Raw genomic sequence first — 19,487 nt, 5'->3', positions numbered from 1 at the left:
ACCTGGCAAGGAAATAGACCATTTGACAAGGTCTCCCTTCACCCATTGGCCACTGAGGAACAGCTCACCAGCACTTTGAAGAAGCCTGGAAACTCAAGTCACACAGATATGTTGATCTTTTAGATGCCTCATACAAGCGGCTCATTTCACCAAGTAATATCAAACCTTTTTAGTTATTAGGTAAACCAACTGTACTCCTACAGGATAGTCAGCACCCTGTGCCCCGGGAGGAAATTTATAGGAGGAAAGACATTTCATTATTTATATAATAATGAATTGTTATATTCATTATCGTTCCTTCTTTCCTCATGCTGAGGTATAGGCAAAAGAAAATGATGAAAAGAAAATTACCTAAGGAAAACATGTTCCAGTCTTATTTACTTGGAAAAGTTTTATATGAATAGCACATTTTGTCTATAGGTAAAACTCAGTACTAACCTTTGTAATGTCTGCTGTAATTCATTATAGACAAAGCACATGATATTCCCAGGACTCAGTTTGTAATAATCTGGAGTGGATCATTTGCTATATTCTTAAAAGGAGCTTCTCTGATGTGCCTTTGGAGACTAAAGCATGAACGGACTGCCGTACAAAATGGGCATGAGATTTTTGTCTTTTGAAACTAACATTCACTAGCATAACGTATGCACCTGCAAACCTATAATATACCAAACATGTACCGTGTGTGTATATTTTTTTAAAAAGAGCTAATTAGAATCTGTACATATATCTCAAAGGGATAATGTTGGTTTTTGTCTTATTAGCATCACTACAATAACTTACCGCCTAGTTCCAGGCTTTCACTTCATTCGAATATTTCATTCTTTTTTGGTGTGTTTTTATAATTCATGAGTATGTTTAGGGGCTATGACTTATAGCAAAAAGACATTGAGGCTCTTGGCCATAGTAAAGGCTGATGGCATTTGTCACACTGCAGAGAAGGGAATGTGTGCCCACGAGTCCTTCCTGCTTCCTCTGAAACATAAAGTTCCTTTCTCCAAAGGAGTTAATTTCACCCTTTCTTGACTTAGCAGTGAACGCTCAATGTATGTAGATTTTAAAAGTATTCCTTCTTCTGCAGCTGTTATCACCACCTTGTCTAGTGAACTGGGACAAAAACCCAAGGCAGGTACTGTCAATCACAGCAGCACTTCGTATAAGGTGGCGGTCACCTTATATCATTAGTTGTCCCCTAGGCGTTCATAAACTCTTTCCCGTCTGGATGCCAGTTGCCTGTAGTTTCTCTCCCTTCTTAGAGCACGGCTTTGGGGGAATGCAAAGTAGATGGGTAGTCGTTGCACCCCTGCTCCTGCTGAAAGGGGAGGGAGGGCAGGGAAGCAGAGAGCTTTTCCAGCACCCCCCGACTGAGAGGGGACCAGACATTATGGTGGCCCATAATGAAAGCAAATGGAAAATATAATTTCTCTGCTTCTTCACCAGGCAGAGCTCTGGTAAGTGTTTCATAGTCAGTAGAATGATGAGAGCTGGATGGGAACATAAAAAGATGTCTTCAGGGTGATTTTCACTTTGTGACTGTGCCTTTTAATGGTAGGACAGATGGACCAAGTCAAGGCATAGAGGAAAAGTCAGCTGCAAGGTAGTTAGAGGGCTTTTAAAAAAGATTTCATGCAGAAAACAAAAAGACGGGTGTTTTCAAAAGACGTGTATTTACTATAAGTGATCGAAGGCCGTGGGGTTTTTCTCTTCCCCATTGGAATGAACTACTAGTCTTCTGGTGAGACTTCTCTTGGTTGATTTTTTTTTTTTGAGAAAAATAAAAAACTATTCTGAAATCAAAAGTGAGTCCCTGAACATGTGCTGGGGAAATAAATGTAGGTCATATGGACCCTTTGCTTGCTGAGTCTGTGTGGACAACCACGTACAATAGAAGGTTCTCAGTGAAGTTCCTTTCCTTCTGTAGCCAAAATAAAGATTCAGTTATTTGCCTAATTTTATTAGAAAAATACTTTGAGACATCACAGCCAGTCTATAATCCTTTCTCTATCTACTGTCCCTTCTCCACTCTCGCCTTGCCTTTTTTTTTTTTTCCAAAGATGGCATTAAAAAAAACCAAATTTTCCCACTGTGCTTTCAAATTGGGTTTTTCCATAAGGCATGAAGGAAAAGGTGCTTAAAGGAAAATAAGTAAATTGCATCAGCTTCTAATAGCTTAATCACAGATCCTGCTTCCTTCCTCTGTAGGACAGAAATGGGCATACCTTTGAGGATAAACATTTGAAATTACCTTCATTTATAATACAGCTGACTCTGGAAGAGCATAGGTTTGAACTGCATGGGCACACTCATACACTTTTTTAATGCATAAATATGCTGCAGCACTGTAAATGCATTTTCTCTTCTTTGGGATTTTCTTAATTACGTTTCTTTAGCTTACTTTCTTGTATAATATAGTAGGTGATACATATGACATACAAAACATGTCGTATTCAACTGTTGACGTTCTCAGTAAGGCTTCCTGCTCAACAGTGGGCTATTGGTAATTAAGTTTTGGAGGAGTCAAAAGCTACACGTGGATTTTCCACCGCACAGTGGGTCGATGCCGTGAACCTGGGCACTGTTCAAGGGAGAGCAGTATAGGCAAGAGAGTGCTTCAGTTCCTCATAACTCTCCTAGAGGCTTCCAAAGCCTGCTGACCCATTGGGCTATTGTTTAGTAATTGCTGGGTCACTGTTGTTAACCTGGATACCAGAACAGGTTGAAATAGTAACGTAGGTTAAATAATTGCATATACGGATCATCAGTGGAAATGGGGATCCTCTTGTAAAACTTTGCTGTAGCCCAGCACGGTGACACTAGGGTTCCGTTCCAGGTAAAGAAGAAACCGTCAGCGGGATTTGAGAGAGGGAAAGCGTGGTAGTTAAGCTGTTGCTGTTCAGGTGAAATGAGTTTCAATTGGAGTAGATTTGGGCTGCTCTGTTAGAAGATAGCTGTGTGCCTTTTGAACCTGTCTCGGCCGTCAGAGACGCCCGGCAAGTTATTTATCGGTTAATCAGGGGGCAAAATACAGCTGAAAGAATTGAAGGGTTTCTTTTTTTTTTCTTTTTTTAACATTTATTTATTTTTGAGAGTGCAAGTGGGGGAGAGGCAGAGAGAGAGAGAGAGAGGGAGACACAGAATCGGAAGCAGGCTCCAGGCTCCGAGCTGTCAGCACAGAGCCCGACGTGGGATTAGAACTCACTCACTGTGAGATCATGACCTGAGCCAAAATCGGACACTTAACTGAGCCACACGAGCACCCCAAAAGGGTTTCTTTTAAAAATAAAGATGTTCATTTAAAAAGTTCAACCTGTTTCAAACTCGAGACATTTAGCATTGAAATGTAAAATTCCAAATATTTAAGATTAAAAGACCCCCTGTGAAAACACCCAAAACAATAGTTCAGTTTTAAAAACCAATTTTATTATCTTCGTAAAGGAGGGACCTCTAACCTCCGCTGGTGGAGCACGTACGCTTCAGGAGCCGTTAGGAACTGTGGCAAAACAGGCAAGAATCCACGTGTGCTGTTTAAGCCTTGAGCATAGTTGAAGAAGCCGCAAACCAAGACCCGTTCTGGCAGATAAGACAGGCCTGTGCAAGGTCTTTGCCATCAGGCACGGAAAAGGCATTGATCGGTAAAGCTGAGACCTAAGCAGGAAGTCACCATCGCGGAAGGATGTACAGTCACTTCACAGAGCTCTCAGAAAAGGGGAAGGGCATTTGTCAGTTTGACTGTTCGTCCAACATACTTCACACATCGGAGTTCTGATGGGAAAGTATGCAAGTGCAGTAGCTGTAGACAGCTCTAGAGACATCTAGTCCATGTAGCTCACATTTGAAAGGACTATTCTATCGTGAAGAGCAAAACAGGCAGTGCTCTCCTAAACTATGTGAGATGAACAGACTTAGGAAATCCAGTCTAATGTCCGATGTCCGGAAAATGCTGAAAATGGGTACTTGCTGTATGCTGGGCAAGGTGTTTGAAGCTTTATAGCTATTGATTCCCTTGTCCCTCTATTAGGCGTTAGTACCCTCTCGTCCATTCTATAAATGAGAAGCTGAAGCTCAAGAAAGTCCAAAGAAAAATGGAGAGAACGCAAGAAAGGAAAGAAAGAGGAAAACTCCTCTGATGTCACACAAGTAGGGAAGCCAGGATTGGAACCAAATTTCTTGACCCAAAACCAGCCTTTTCACCCCCCCCCCCCGTCCTATACTACACAGAGTTGTGTTTTCTCCCGTTATTTCATTTTAGGCAGGAAAACAGAAGGAAGAAGGGCCATTGTAAGAAAAGAAGGATGTAACTCAACCCATAAGCAGGATTCCTATGGAAATAGAGTTTACAGGAAGGTTAGGAGACCAGAACGAAGCAAAAGCAGCAACAGTAAATGCAATGAAACAAGGAGAAGTTTCTGAACCTCCAGGAGACATCTTGAGCATTTCCCAGTGCTAGATGGTCTGAAGGTACTCACGGAAGATTGGTCTCTCCACAAGAGCCAGAACATCATTGGATTTGGCGAATAGCTGAACTGATTTTGAACCCTGTCTGCCTATAAAAATCTAAAATATGTATTTTAGAATCAGAGAACCCAGGGCAGGTGTATGCCAGATGGAGGTGGTTCAGATCTGAAAACCCGGAAGAATGAAATGGGACTTGACGGGAATTCAGATCGACCGACAACTCTTCAAACCTTGAGCTCCGCCATATTAATGGTGCAGATGAACCAGCCGAATGCTTCAGAGGGAACCTGCACAACTCAGGTTCCCTAATCTGGTGAAGAAGGACAGAAAGAGAGCCTGAACAGAAACAGGCTGGTTCGGCCAAGGGACCTTTCTCTTCCATGGAGTTCCTCATCCTGGAAGAGAGCATTACAGACCCCGTCCGGGGCATGTGTTCACGTGGCTCTCCAGCGACATTCCTCTCCGTATGCGCAGTACATGAGGGAGCAAGATACCTCAGAGCCACCCCCAGGTGCATCGCTACGGGAAAGGCAGAAAGTGTCCCCTGACCCATGTTTGGCAGAGATAGGGTGACTGACATGGGCGAGACCCCAAAGCTCAGCGTGTTCCTTGGCTGTTCCCACAATGTCCTAACTGTTAATGAAAACAATACTTTGTCATAGCAACGCCAGTAGACTAAAGACGTCTGGCTGTCCCATACTGCACCCTCTCCTGTTGCACCCCGACACGGTGAGCCACAGCAGGGTTCCTCTGGCGTTAATGGCAATGAAAACATTTTCAGTTGGCAGACTCTTCTGGTAGTTGATCTCCAGTTTTTTTCTATTTTTTTCTCATCTGTCCCATAGCTGCGTTAATGAGAAATAAATGGCGGCATTTACCTTCCAATAGGGGGGAGATTGTAGTGCAGGGGCTAAGAGCTTGGGCTTCATCTCTAGGGTGTCTGGCTTCATATCCGGACACTTGAGGACTTGTGGAGCCTGGGGCCTGCGTCCTTCTTCCTCATCTGCAAAACAGATGTCTTCCTCAAGGGGTTATGGAGGAGACTGAAGTGAGATCAAGCCTGGGAGATGGTCTGCACGGAGCCTGCCACATAGTAAGCCGACGACCCACGTTAGCTCCCGTTAATATTCTTGGGTGGTTACTTACCAGGTTTCATTCTGATATTGAGTTGGCACGTCTTCGCTCCTGGCCACTTGACGCTGAAGGGCTACCTGTAGTGAACAGTTCCCCCACAGAGAGGCATCATGGCTCAGCTTTATTAAGGGGTGGCCTCTCTTTTTAAAGAAGGGCGACGCTTTGGTTGAGTCACCCTTACATTTCATTGGGAAGCAGATCGAGGAACTGGGCTTCTTGAGTAGCGTTGTTATGTGAATCCTTCCTTTCTCTGTATACTTAGTATTGAGAATTTCCTCGTTATCGAGACAGGCACATGATTTGAAAATTGAAGTCTAGGAGGAAGGTAGTTGTATGTGGCAGGTTTGGGGGAAGGGGACCAGAAGCAGTGGGCCAGCGTGCACAATGTGATTTCTCCAACCCCTCTCCACCCTGTGTATCTCAAAGACATGAGAACGATATTTCACACCCCTCAAGTGAATTTTTTTGAGTCTAATCACTGCCTGACTTGAATTGGCCGGCTGGGTTTGCTCTCATTATTTCAGACGTGAATTACATAGTGATGCAACATCCTTATTTTTAGAGGAGGTTTTTGGCTCAGTTACACTCATGTTCAAGGTGACAAATATCAGTAGAAACAGTACCGAAGAGGAAAAAATCCCATTTCTAATGTAGAACTGCAAATTTTCATCTCCAAGAAGTATCTGTACAGAGGGCAGCAAGTCTTTCAAGACTAGTCCTTGGGTTTTCTTTGCAGAGCTTTCCAGAATGTGCTGGGCAGGGTGGGAGGCAGTTAACCCTACTTTATACATTTCCAGCCCACTACCGTCACCACCCCTCACTCTCAGGGTCCCCAAGGCATATACTATAAAGTCTGGTTTCTTTTCTCTTTCTGAGTGGCCAACCACTAACCTTACGTCAGTGACTCAGTGACTGTGGGGATAGGCTGGAGTCACGGAATTAACGTGAGTCAAGTATCCACAAACTGAGTGTTTACAGACAACAAATTCTGGCTCATTCCCTCAACTAATATTTACGCCTTCTACTTACCTGCATGCAACATTAGGCATGTCCTGTGAGGTCAGAGGTGGTAACTAAAGTTCATAAGGAAAATACACATGATCCAGAAAACCAACCAACCCACCAGCAAAAAACATGGGAATTATAAATTGTATTCATGAAGGAAAACTAAGAGTGACACTGAGAGAAGATAAGGGTAACCATTCTGGATCGAAAGATCAGGGAGGGCTTCTTTGAGGAGGTGATATTTAAAGCCAAGACTGAAGGAAGAAAAAAAACCTAGTAAAACTGGGGCTCAGAGCATTTCAGGCAGAGGGAAGAGCTGAGATAAGAACCCTGAAGCAGGGACATGCACCATGTTCCATGAGTGATGTGGGTAGTGAGTGAGAAAGGGGAGAGGAAGGCAGAAGCAAAACCCTGCGGCCCTGGGAGTTGTGACTTTATTCTAAATGGTTGCTGAAGCCAAAAACAGGGTAGTAACCATCTAAACCCTGTTTTTAAAAGAGTTCTCTGGCCCTTGGGCTCCAGGGGATTTGAAGAGGGCAAGAACAAAGGCAGGAAACCTGCAGAGAAGGTCATTGGAATCGTCCAGATGAGCGGAGGTGGTGACTGGGGCTGGGGTTGTGGCAACAGAGGTGGAGGGAAATGTGTGTGCCGGACGGTAGAGCCAGAAGGCATTGGAGGGGACCAGGAAGAGACGGTAAAAAGAAAAGTCCCCAAATGCATTTTCAAGGCTGATTGCACAGCCAGTTCTCCTTTTTCTGTCTTTCTAGGTTATCTTTTCCCTTCTTCAGAATGGTCACAAATCTTTTTTTAGCCAGCTTAGTGTTCAGTAAATGCTAGGGATGCAGGCCAGTCTTGATTCTGAAGCCATGGTGTGAAATCTTACAAGGTGCCGTTTACTTTACAGCCTACCAGGACTTCCTCTGAAAGCATTTATTCTAGACCAGGTTCCAGTATCCCTGGCTCCCCAGGTCATACTATCTATGTAAGTATTTGCTTCTGGAAAAGATGCTTCCGGGGCAGGTAAAGTAGCAGATTGTGATAGAATTCCAAAATAGAATAATTGGAAATGGGGCTGTTTCTGTTATGAGATCCAGTTTTCATTTTTGAAGGTCAGTCTTCTCAATCATGTTTTCCTTCGGGTAATTAAATTGATATGCGAATGTGGCCATCAACGTCAGTGACCCATAAAATGCAACAATGCTATGCAGGAGTTTAAAAATTGCTGTGCCTAAGTGGGGTATAGATACTTGGGGATTAATTATACCTTCCAGAATGCTGATACTGAGTATTCTTAAATTCTGCCGCAAAGGTATTTAAATATTTAGTTGATCAAATATGCAGTTCTTGTTTTTAGCCATCTGGGAGGATTTGTTTTGACCATCTGTTTGAGCTTTTCCATCTCTGTAATAAATTTAGGAAAATTATCCTGAAGGTTTTTAGGCTTTTCTACTTGGTTTATTCTGCATAGACTTTTTCCTAAGCTTCTGATGACTTAAAAAAAAAAGTGATTAATATATGGTATAAATTGGCAACTTTCTAAAGCAGAATGCTTTTGTTTTTAAAACTAAGCAAAAAGTTTTGGGTTTTGTTTATTTTTAAGGTCTTCACCTTTTGAGCAGGATGTGAAATGTACTAACAATAGTTCCCCAAAGAAATGAGACTGAAGAAGAATTTTTCTTTCTGTTTAACTTTGCCAGGCAAAGGTGGACAATGAAATCCTGGATTATAAGGATTTAGCAGCCATTCCCAAGGTCAAGGCAATATATGATATTGAACGTCCAGATCTTATTACCTATGAGCCTTTCTACACTTCGGGCTATGAGGACAAACAGGAGAGGCAGAGCCTGGGAGAGGTAATAAATTCTAGAAGCTGTGAGTTATACAACAACCTCTCTTTTATCACGTGTGTAAGAAAAACTGATTGGAATCAAAAGAAGGCCAGAGGGTCCTTTGGACTGCCCATTATTTACAGACTTCCCTACCAGCTTTGAGGTACCCAAAAACCTATCACACCATCCCTGGGCTCAGGAGGTGACAGAGGAGTGAAAGAGTAAGCCAGCCAGAGAAAACAGTGAAGGTTGAATAAGTGTTAGTACTAGGTTGTGGGATAGCAGAACGGGCAAGCTGGGAAGGAAGTCAGAGTTGTCAGGGGAGAATCTGTGAGCTGGGCAGACGGACTAATGGAGGGAGAGTCTTCTGGGGTCTCGATCTGGGGACAAACTGAAGTCTCTTCACGGGGATCATGAGGAAAGAGAACACACACCCTAAATTATGACAGCTACAGTCTGCAGCACCTTAAGACAGTTAGAATGTGCAAAAACAGGAAGAGTAGAGAGGTGGAGACCGCGGTATGGCACAGTGATGTGAGCCAGGGTTCTGGAATCAAATTACCTGGGATCAACCTGGGAGCTCCCACATGCTGCTTGTATGACTTTGGCCATGTAACAACCATTCTGACCCCTAGTTTGTTCATCTATAAAACAGGATGACAGAATTCAACTCATAGGATGTTAGTAAGGATTAAATAAACTGTCTGTTAAAGGTTAATATCTATATAATAACTAGATAATTTATTATCTATTAAAACTAATCCATATAAACTCATCTATTAAAGCACTTGGCCAAGCCAGACTCCTGGTAAATGTTCAGCAAGTGACAGCTACAACTGAAGTCGTTACCTGTGGCCTTGGGGCTTATTCATGCTCTCCCAACATCAATGGTCCAGAGGCTGGAGCACAGCCTCTCAGCCCCTTAGGGTCCTTCCCATCCCTTCCCAGGGTTGGGGGCTCCCTGCTCTCACCTCCTGCCTGAGTCATGTGGGCTCTGGTCTGTTTCCTCTGGCATTTTCAACTTGTTTCCCTTTTTATTTTGAAAATTGGAATCATCTGTAGACTCTTTTGAGTCCAATCAGAGAGATGTTGCCCGAGTACCGAACTGAAATTAGCTGTTCGACCAAGGTTAAAACAGACTGTAAACTATTTAACAGCACACGGCGCTTTGAGATCTTAGATGAAAAAAAGCCGTGAAAGCACAGTGATTCTGTTTAATTTGTCCTCAATCATATCCATATAGAGTATTTGTTTTATACCGATGCTTATATTTATTCATAACTGTAATATATCTTGTTGTTTTTATTTACTTATTTTTCAGTTTGGGTTTCATTCCAGAGCATAGCTCGGCCTTGAAATGGCCCCCGGGGGCAGGAGGGGTATCCATTTTCGTGTAGTTCCCCCTAGTGGTCACATGTCTGTAACTGCATCTACAGCTGTTCAAATGCAGGTTGATTGGCCTGCGTTGTTCAGGTCCCACTGGCCCCTGGAGAGTTGCATAGGGGGATAAAGGAAAAAGGAAAGTTCCTGAACAGAGTGGGCAGGAGCTGGTCCTGGAGCAAGTGGATGAGAATTTGCTAATATTCAAGTCAGATAAGTGGGGGGAGGTGAGTCGTATTACGGCGTTTTAGATTTTGGGGGTATGTGTGTGTATTTCCCAGCGGTTCCGTTTTGAGCAGTAAAACATCAAGCGCTAAAAGTTTGGGCTTTGAAGCACACATTTTAGGGTTTCAAGTCAGACTCCGATATTCACTAACCGTACGACTTTGGGAAAAGTACGTGTTTCAGTGTCATGTGTAAACTCAGGATAGTAATTAATACCTGCCTCAGAGACTTCTGTGAGGATTAAGTGAAATATTTCGATTAGCACAGTACCCGGCACATACGTGCTCGACAGAAATGCTGGCTTCTCTCATAGCGGGGATCTCAGCATCGATACCGTCCTTACCTGGTGTGGTGACCTGTGCGTTTCTCTGAGGACCGAATCTCGGTGGGAGGATGGCCCCGGATCAGAAATCAGACATATTTGGGAACTCTTCCCCAACACATGAAATCTTGCGACTTAGAAAACTTTACAAGCTATGTGATTATTTATTCCTTTAGTTGTTATTAACACGTTTCCCAAAGAATCCCTATGGTGCCAATTTAGAAACACCGGAGGAGTGAACTCGACATTCTGTGTAGCCATTTGTGCCTTCAGAAGGCATGAGTAGGGAAGATCCAGAAGCTTCTGTCAGCAGGGTCAGGCCTGGTTCCTACCCTCACGGGGCCCATCCTCACCCAGCTAAGACGCCCCAGGGATAGGCTGTCGCTGCAGCCGAGACCGCGGGGCTCGAAGAATCTACAGTGCAAGAGAGCCCAAGTGCTTTTTGCGAACTGGGCGTAAGAGGCAAATTCTGAAGCTGAGAAGTCCACCACTGGCCAGGTGCTTCGTTTACATTTCATTCGATTTGAATACTTTTGGCATTTTAATTGTAAACATTTCATTCATTCATTTAGGAAATATTGAACACCTCACATGTGCCAGGAGCCTCTCTAGTCACTGGGAATACTGCGTCGTAAAGGGGCAGAGTTCTTGCCCTCGTGGAGCCTGCAGCGAAATGTGGAAGACAGACAACAAACGATACCTAATACAGGCGTACAGGGTATCGTGCTAGACGAAAAATGAAATAGAGTGAGGAACAAGCATGTGGGGCGGGCTCGCTCCTTTAAATAGGAGTCACAGAAAGCACTGTGTGGCACCACATGTGAGCCGAGACCTCACGAGGAAGGGGAGTGAGTCCTACAGGTGTCCCAGTGAAAAAGGGCTGGATGCCACAGACCTGGTTATTACTAGCCGGTTAGCAAACAATTTTACATGATTGCCGTGGTCGTACCTCAGTCGACAGCCACGTTTATAGAAGTCTGTGTTCGGGCAGACACGGTGACTCATACTAGTAAATTGAGCATAGTTTGAGCCTAGAGGGGAAAATAGTTCCAATCTGTGTAGCTTAAGCATCTCAAGCACGATAACGTATTTATCAGGACCCCACCGTTCTCAGGCAGGGATGTGCGCCAGCCTCCCAGAATCTTGGTTTCCGTGTCCCTGTCTGAGCCCCATTCTCAACTCACTGAACCAGAAGAGGGGATGGGCAAAGGGAGCTGGCATTGGAGTTTGAATACTGTTTCCAGGTGAGTCTGATAAACAGCTAAGGAAACTGAAAACGAATTAACACGCGCCGTGACTTTAAATTCTCTTTTCTTCTTCCAGTCTCCAAGGACTTTATCTCCGACTCCATCAGCAGAAGTAAGTACCGTTTTTGAAAATTGTAACGGGTGGGATTTGGGGAATAACTTGGACTTTTCCTAGACTGGAATTTTTGAAGGAGGACATTCAACGAAACCACAACAGAAATACCACTAGTCTGTAAGACACTAGTGGTGGTATATTAATCCGTTGAATTGATGTGACTGATTCACTTAATTATTCCCCGATTTGTTGAGGAAGTTTTATCCTTGTAAGTGGTGGTATGATAGATATCTTTGAGCGCATTTTTCCATTCGAAGATCCCTTTTTGTTTTTCCTGGGGATTTGTTTCACAAAGTGGGAAGTAGAATTTCCTGGGTCTGAGGCCACTACCGGCTTGTTCTCCAGGCAAATCAACTTAAAGTGTCACCAGATCAATGTTAGGGACAGTGTGGGTTGGCAGTCAGAACAAGGAGTAAGATGAGAGCCGGGAGGCTGGTCCTGAAGCGGGCTCTGCCTTCATGAGCTACACGCCTACACAGGGGTCTCCTGCCTGCTCTGAAACATTCTGCTTTTGTGGAGAAGGGAGGTCAGCCCTTGTGTTCTACCTTCCTTGTTACACAAATCAGATGAGATGACGTATGTGAACACACTTTGTAAAACCGAAAAGCACAGTATAAACGTGACCATCGGAGTTACTTTCCCCAGAGCTCTGTCGACACTGGGATTTATCATTTTCCTTCTTAAAAGTTGGCCGAATGTGGGTACTACTGGTTTCAAACAAAGTGCATTAACCATAGAATGCTCCTCTGCATACGTATTTGAGGATATGGCCCTAAAATGTGTACATGAACAGGCAGGCATGATAGTTCCGGGGCAGCCTTTGTAGAACTTGACTTCCCTTGGACCTGCTGATAGCGTGAATGAGTGTCTTACGCTCCTGCTTTCTCGTACTCTCTTTCCAGGGCTACCAGGATGCTCGGGACCGGGTGATCCACCGGTCCACCAGCCAGGGCTCCATCAACTCCCCCGTCTACAGCCGCCATAGCTACACTCCAACCACGTCTCGCTCTCCCCAGCATTTTCACAGACCTGGTAAGGGCACCTGTTCCCGAGATTCACTCTATATGATAGTCTGTGTTGGCTGTGTGATTTTTCTTTTCCCCACCACTGACAGTGCGTTAAGAATCGAGCTGCCAAATAGATCTCTTCTTTTCCCAGAAAAAAAAAAAAAAACACTTAAATCCAACTACAGTTTGTGTTATTTTATGGTTCTATTCATTATGATTTATTAAATAATTACATTTTGACAGTGAACAACAAGAAGCAAGGGAGCCTTTTTAAAAAAATATTTTTAGACTTGAAGAAGATCCCATCACTTGGAGACTTAGAATGAAGATCTCCAAAGAAAATAATTTGATGTATCCTTTAGGCACATCAGCATCATCTAAAATCCAGCATTAGCCATTTGCTGGTGTGTTTATTGTGTTTCCCTGGTCCAGGCACACGGTGTTACTAAGCATGCTGGGGTAAGCACCTTCTAGAAGGAAGTATTATATACAACCTCAGGGTTGTATTTGATAACTTTTCAGATCCGTTCTAGCCCTTAGATTATTAGCCAGACTTGGAAAACAGAAAAACAATAGAGACATATTATGATAGAGAGTATCAAATAGTTGTGGACTTCAGGTGACTATGCACGGTGTAGTCCCTATGACTATTAGTGGGTGTCTCATGTGTGGAATAGAAGAATGGAGATCCCAGCGCGGATTCAGGGTTCTCTGAGAAGTAGATTCCCACAGGGAGATTCTGGCCTTCTAGACAAACTTGGTGGCCGTGTACATCTTCGAAGACTTCATGTTAAGCTTCTTGTTCTGCACAGGCTGATGAGAACAGGACATGTGCTAACTTATTTTATAAAATAAAACCAGAGGAAATGAACAGAATATAAAAAGGCTGCAGTCTTTTTCTTAAGGCTATAGATTTAATACTCATAGAGGACCGAATTTTTAGTATATGATTCTTCAGTAATGTATAGTTCCCCCTAAGTCATAAGTACTTGGTATTTGTTGAGTTATGTTACATGAGAAATTTTCAGGAAATGGATTCTTTTTTTTTTTTTTTTTTAGTATACAGCTATGTTCATTTTATTCATGTCCCGGACCTGGGTCTAGATTTAAGCCCTTGTCTACGTGGGGGACAAGAAATCCTCTATGTGACTGCCTGTCCTTATAGGGCATATGTTGAGGTCACTGAGGCCATGGCCATGACCTTGTCAGGATGACGTGGGGCTACAGGGAAGTTATTGTTCTATAGGCCCCCGATTAGCGAGGGGGTGGTCAGCCAGGGAAATTATTTCCCTAAAAGATCATGTCATTGTTGAGCACTGAAAGATTTGTCTGTTCCAGCCGTGGTTCTGATGTTAGCAGCCTTTAGGACGTTCCCCATTCTAAGTGCACTTTCCCCTCTCCACAGTATATTATGGACATCTGATTATTAGGGCTTACGGTTATTTTTTCAAGATCTGTCCTTGTCACGTGGAGTCGGCGGGGTTCTGACAGCAGAGTTATGGTCGGTATCGGATACCTCTGATTATCCACTCCGTGGGTCCTAGATGCCAGGTGGTGGTGCGCACCCCCCCAGGGCCGGGTTTGGTTTTAATGGCCCATTCTCCTTCCAAGATCAGGAAGCCGCCGGTCCCCCAGTGCCGCCACCACGCCACTCGCAGGATCCTAAGTAGCTCTCCGCCACCGGGGGAGCACCAACAGGTCCCTCCTTCTCCGCAGGCAGAATAAAATTAAACTTCTAATGGGAGAAGTTTGCAGCTTAAAAACAAACAAACAAGCAAAAAGAATCTGACCCTTACAGATAAGTACTTCTTTTCAAGGTTCTTGAAATAACTGTCTTTTTTTTTTTTTTTCCACATGTACGTCAGGGGGGTTCTGTTTGGCCAGGTGTCTTTTTTTAAAAGCAGCTATTTCTGAATCTCGATGATGCACCGGTACTGGCTCAACAGTAGCTGGTGTCATCCTGACAGAGAATGGCGGTGGCCATTCCTTCTCATAAAGCCATTTATTCTCAGAGAGTGACTCTCTACCGACCTGAACCTATTTGCACATTCTCCCCACTTTGCCTGACCCTCAGCAGGTGCGTTCTTAACCCTTTTTCCTTCCTCCTTTTTCAGACTCCTGATTAACGTTCTTTATTTCCCGCCCCGCCCCCTCCCTTGGAACGAGGATGCTGTCCCTGCTCCTGTGTTAATTTCTGTTCTTCTTTTCTGTTTCCACCTTGCCCTGCCCCTGACTCCTTGCCGCACAGAGCTGCTGTCTCCTGGTGTGCGCCTGCGCACCAGCAGCCTCAGCTCCACCCACAGCGACTCCCGCCCCAACTCCCCCTTCCGACACCACTTCATTCCCCATATCAAAGGTAAGGAGGCAGGCTTCCCCAGGCGGCACCCCGCATAGTGGAGATTTATTAGCACCCTGGGAAGGCTAATAAGGTGGATCTCCAAGAGTTAGCTCCCAGCTTTCGACCTCTCCGCATGCCTGCGTGTGTCGTAACTACACCCAGCGTCTTAGAACTGGCATGGCATCTCTCAGTAGGAGAAATATGTCATTTCTAAGGGCTCTAGATGAAGAAACAGGAAGTATGTTTTAAGACCAGAAGATTCATTAGCTACTGCTTAGGGGGGAAAAAAAAACCCCATATATTATCATTTTGTTTTTCCGTGTGTCAAAAGCAAAATATAATATATAGTTGGGGTATGTTCCTGGTTTTGATGCGTGACATGGCTCAGCAAAACGTACCACTGTTTAGCAACAAATCTCCAAAACTTGTCTTAATGGTAAGAAGCCATTTAACCACTCGGTGGTATTGAAACACTTGGAGAGTATAGAAAGATCGATGGCAGTGTAACTTAAATGTCTCTCCTTGAGCCAACCCTAAGGGTAATCCTCTTTTGACTGGTCCTGATTTCTGCGTGACATTGAAGAGAAGCCGTGCCTTCTGTTTTCTGTTTCTGCCCCCACATTCCTGCCCATTCCCTTTATGGCATTCCCATCGTTTTCCTCATTGCCCGTTATGCTTCTGAAGCAGCCCTCAACTGGGGCCCTTGTTCCCCTCCGTATGTTGGGGGATCCGAGAGCCTTGAAGGGGCTTCAGAGGGGCCATCATTTAAAATAAGTATGAGCTCCCAGAAGGATGCTAACTTTTTCCATAGTCTTGATTTGAACCAAAGTAACCAATGACAGTAGCTGAAGGAGGGAGTGCCAGGCCAGTACATTGTTATAACCGGACTGTTATATTAAGTGGCTTGTTAGAAGGCTTGAGGCAGACCTAACAGATCCCAACTCGGTGTTCCAAAGGGCTCAGATCACGAGCGCGGCTACCGAGTACCCAAAATGCTGTTCCAGCTGACCGAGCATTCATTTACCGTCTACCCAAGCTATTTTCTTATGGCTCACTTGGATTTTTGAGCCACCGAGTCCTAAAATATAGATGCACTGCCCTTAATCCGCATGCAGTTATCCTATGTGTGCCACTTTAGCATTCTCTGTGCTGTAAAAATAATGTTGCTGACATGCTTGTCGAAGTCACACACGCTTTGTCATTAGCAAAGAGATGAGCATTTTCCAGTTGGAGCAGCACTTTCTAAAATTCTTGACAGATTACTTAAAATTATTATTGCTAATTAGTATGGGGGGGGGGCTTTTGTTATCTAGATACCAAAATGATACTTTAGAGAATGTTTATAAAGCCATAAGAAATTACTGAAAAACTTCAGAGATGTACTTTAAAGAGACTTTAATATAGAAACCCTTGGCCAAACTAAGATTTGTTTGCTTCGAATATGACAGAGGAAAGAGATTTTTGATTCAAAGAGGTAAACTGCCTTGCTTGGTTATTACATGTTTTACCTTTCAAAAGAGATGCTTCCCGTAGGAAGAAAAACGCCACGTGCCCTGTAAAGTTACACAAAGCCTGTACAAATACACACATCACGAGATATCGAGACACAAAATCTTGTGTCTGTGAGCAGCTTTATGGAGAGTTGGAATACGCAAATGAACGCCGGAGTCCTAGGTTCAAATATTATCTGTGTCCTGTGCCTGCGGTGGCACCTTGGATTGTCAACTTAACCTTTGGAGTGTCACTTGCTACCTCATCTACGACACCTCTCCTAGGTCACTGGGGGTACGTGAGGTCAAGTGCCCTAGTGTGTAACAAGCACTGGGCTCACCTTGTCTGTGACGGTTTCCCCCTCGGCTTCGTGCCCTTAAAGCACCTTTGCGCTGTTTCACTCCATTCTCTGGTGAAGGGGCCCTGGCCAAGGGTCACACCGATGGAGCGACAGGGCCCCCCACCCCTCACTCATATTAGGGGCGTCTGTTTCAGTATAAATATACATGAAATATCATTTTGAAAGCAAAGTTTTTTTCCCATCTCTATTTAACTAGCAAATTGCATTCTTATTGAGCCTAAAGCAAACAGCTGCTTTCAGCCACTTAAATTTTTACTTCTCAACAGTACCTTTGTGTGCCTAAATGGCACCTTATTAAAAATGTAGATATGTAGTCGGCCCTTGAACAACGTGGAGGTTAGAGGTACCGACCCCCCCCACCGCCCCGCTCAGTAGAAAAATCTTGGTATAACTTTTGACTCCCCCAAAACTTAACTACAAATCGCCTACTGTTGACTGGAACATTTACCAATAACACAGTCAATTAACGCGTTTAACACAGTTAACACAATGAACGCATATTAACACATACACATATAACACACGTTATATGTATTATATGCTATATTCTTACAGTAAAGTAAGCTAGAGAAAAGGAAGATAACTTACAGTCAAAACACATCCACGCATATGTGGACCCATGCCATTCAAACCCGGATCGTTCAAGGGTCAGAGGTCCATTCTTTTCTGTCTTCAGACTGAATTTGAACTTTTTGACACAAATATTCTAGGTTTAAGTTGTAGAGAGCATTAGGTCAAGAGGCATTAGGTTGAGCTTGACCTCACACTTAAAAGACATCTAATGGCCCATTTCCATATGTCTATAGTCCGTTCCTATAAAATAGTCTACATACATCAGATGCGAAATGTAATGTACATAACAGTACAATGCTTAGTTTCAAATTCAGATGAGCTTTTTGCTAAACTACAAAATAAATCATGGAGAATTTTTACATTAAAGATACTGCTCTAAGAGCTTAATATAGTCAATTGGCTAAATACTGATTCTTTAAGGAATTACTTCCTAGTGATTCTGAAAAGCATGTATCCATCTATTAGACCAGGAAGGCCTCTCCAGCACTTGGAAAATTTAGCACAGAGGGAACTTATGACCACTTGAGAAGCAAATCTAAGGCATCTTTAAAATGGAACCAAGTCCTCCAGGGCCCTTCATGGGAACGTTCACTTTTTATCGTGGAGCTCGCCTTACGGTCTCGGGGCAGTTACTTACAAAGCCAATGTAATCTGGGCAGTCTGGGGATGCCAGGATAGGATGTCCACTGCAGGAATGTGTATCTCGAAGCACTAGAAGCACCACTCTGGCAACCAGAAGTTCAGCCCCCCCATTTCCCAAGTCCACTTCCTGGTCCTTATTGCTGATGCACGGGCCCCGGCCCCCAGGGTTCATGGCACCGGGGATGCTGCATGTTGGAAAGCTGAGATGCACATCACAGGCTGTCTTTCTATTTCATTGGCTTCTCCATCCATTTTCTGTAACGTCCATCTTGTTTTCCGGTGTGTCTTTGTTTCTCTTCTCTAACCTTCCCTGCAGCCGCATTCTGTATTGGTCTGTCATTGTCGGGCCATTTGGACAAGTGCATGCTTAGAGATTTGGAAAGCTTTTCACTTTGTTTTGGGCTTGGTCTGTGCTATGTTTGCTGAGTTCCTCTTCCCTCCCCTTTGAAATACTCTTAGACATTATGTTCTGTGTCCACAAAGTATAAATCAGATTTGTGAACAGGAGGGCTACATATATTCAGTCTCTTTGAAAGGAATCTTTTCTGTTTCACCATAGAAGTGATTTACTGTGATGCAAATACCTGACACTTGCTCAAGAAAACCATGATGCTTATTGAAACTTCAGACAAGAACCAGCAATCCTGAAACTCTGTCACGAAATTCTAGATGCTGCCAACTTTAAGGTCCCCTCAAAGGACTCATTTATATTTTGGAATATAAGCACTTAGAGTCCAGAAAATTAGGCAGCATTCTAGCATGTTCCCCTAGCAGACACATGCATGGCCATTTTGATCTACTTGTCTTAGGATTTGTCACTTGGGCTCTCAGGTACCAAAAAGAAGATTGAAAATAAGGACAGAGCATTTGAATGTGTTAAGGACAGTGAGAATCCTGTAAGTGATTGATCTCTCAAGGACTGAAAAATTGGCTTAGTAGGCTGATATGGGAGGAGCTAAAAATGAAGGCTAAGAAATATAAATACACGGTAGCTTCTTTTTCATTATTGATTTTTGGGTGAGTGCAAGCGTGGGAGGGACAGAGAGCGAGGGACAGAGGATCCAAAGCGGGCTCCATGCTAACAGGCGGACAGTCTGACAGCACTGAGCCCAACGTGGGGCTCGAACTCCGAAACCACGAGATCCTGACCTGAGCCAAAGTCGGACGCTCAACCGACTGAGCCACCCAGGTGACCCACGTGGTAGATTCTCATCATAGTAGCTAAGATCACTCACAACTAAGAACAATCCAGTACAAGGAAGGACTTATTTAAGGAACAAAATGGCTATGAATGTGATACATAGCAATATTCTACGACAGATACGCTAGTATATAATTTTTAAACAGTGTCTCCATTCCAAGC

General features: G+C 43.8%; 1 protein-coding gene across 8 annotated transcripts in view; it reads left to right on the top strand.

Moving 5' to 3' along the window:
• The window catches only part of ABLIM1 (actin binding LIM protein 1), a 191,375-nt gene that overhangs the window by 147,381 nt on the left and 24,507 nt on the right, over positions 1–19,487 (top strand). For all 8 annotated transcript variants that reach the window (XM_047073482.1, XM_047073481.1, XM_047073484.1 and 5 more), the window contains 4 exons: positions 7,499–7,576; positions 8,292–8,447; positions 11,674–11,709; positions 12,615–12,744. In XM_047073482.1, the coding sequence (XP_046929438.1) occupies positions 7,499–7,576; positions 8,292–8,447; positions 11,674–11,709; positions 12,615–12,744 (400 nt within the window). The remainder of the gene's footprint in view (positions 1–7,498; positions 7,577–8,291; positions 8,448–11,673; positions 11,710–12,614; positions 12,745–19,487) is intronic.

The sequence above is a fragment of the Lynx rufus genome, unplaced genomic scaffold, assembly GCF_022079265.1.
Source record: "Lynx rufus isolate CCGP_SWC_20201006 ecotype Redwood Valley unplaced genomic scaffold, mLynRuf1.p SCAF_11, whole genome shotgun sequence".
Classification (NCBI taxonomy): Eukaryota; Metazoa; Chordata; class Mammalia; order Carnivora; family Felidae; genus Lynx; species Lynx rufus.
This window is presented reverse-complemented; position numbering and strand designations above follow the sequence as displayed.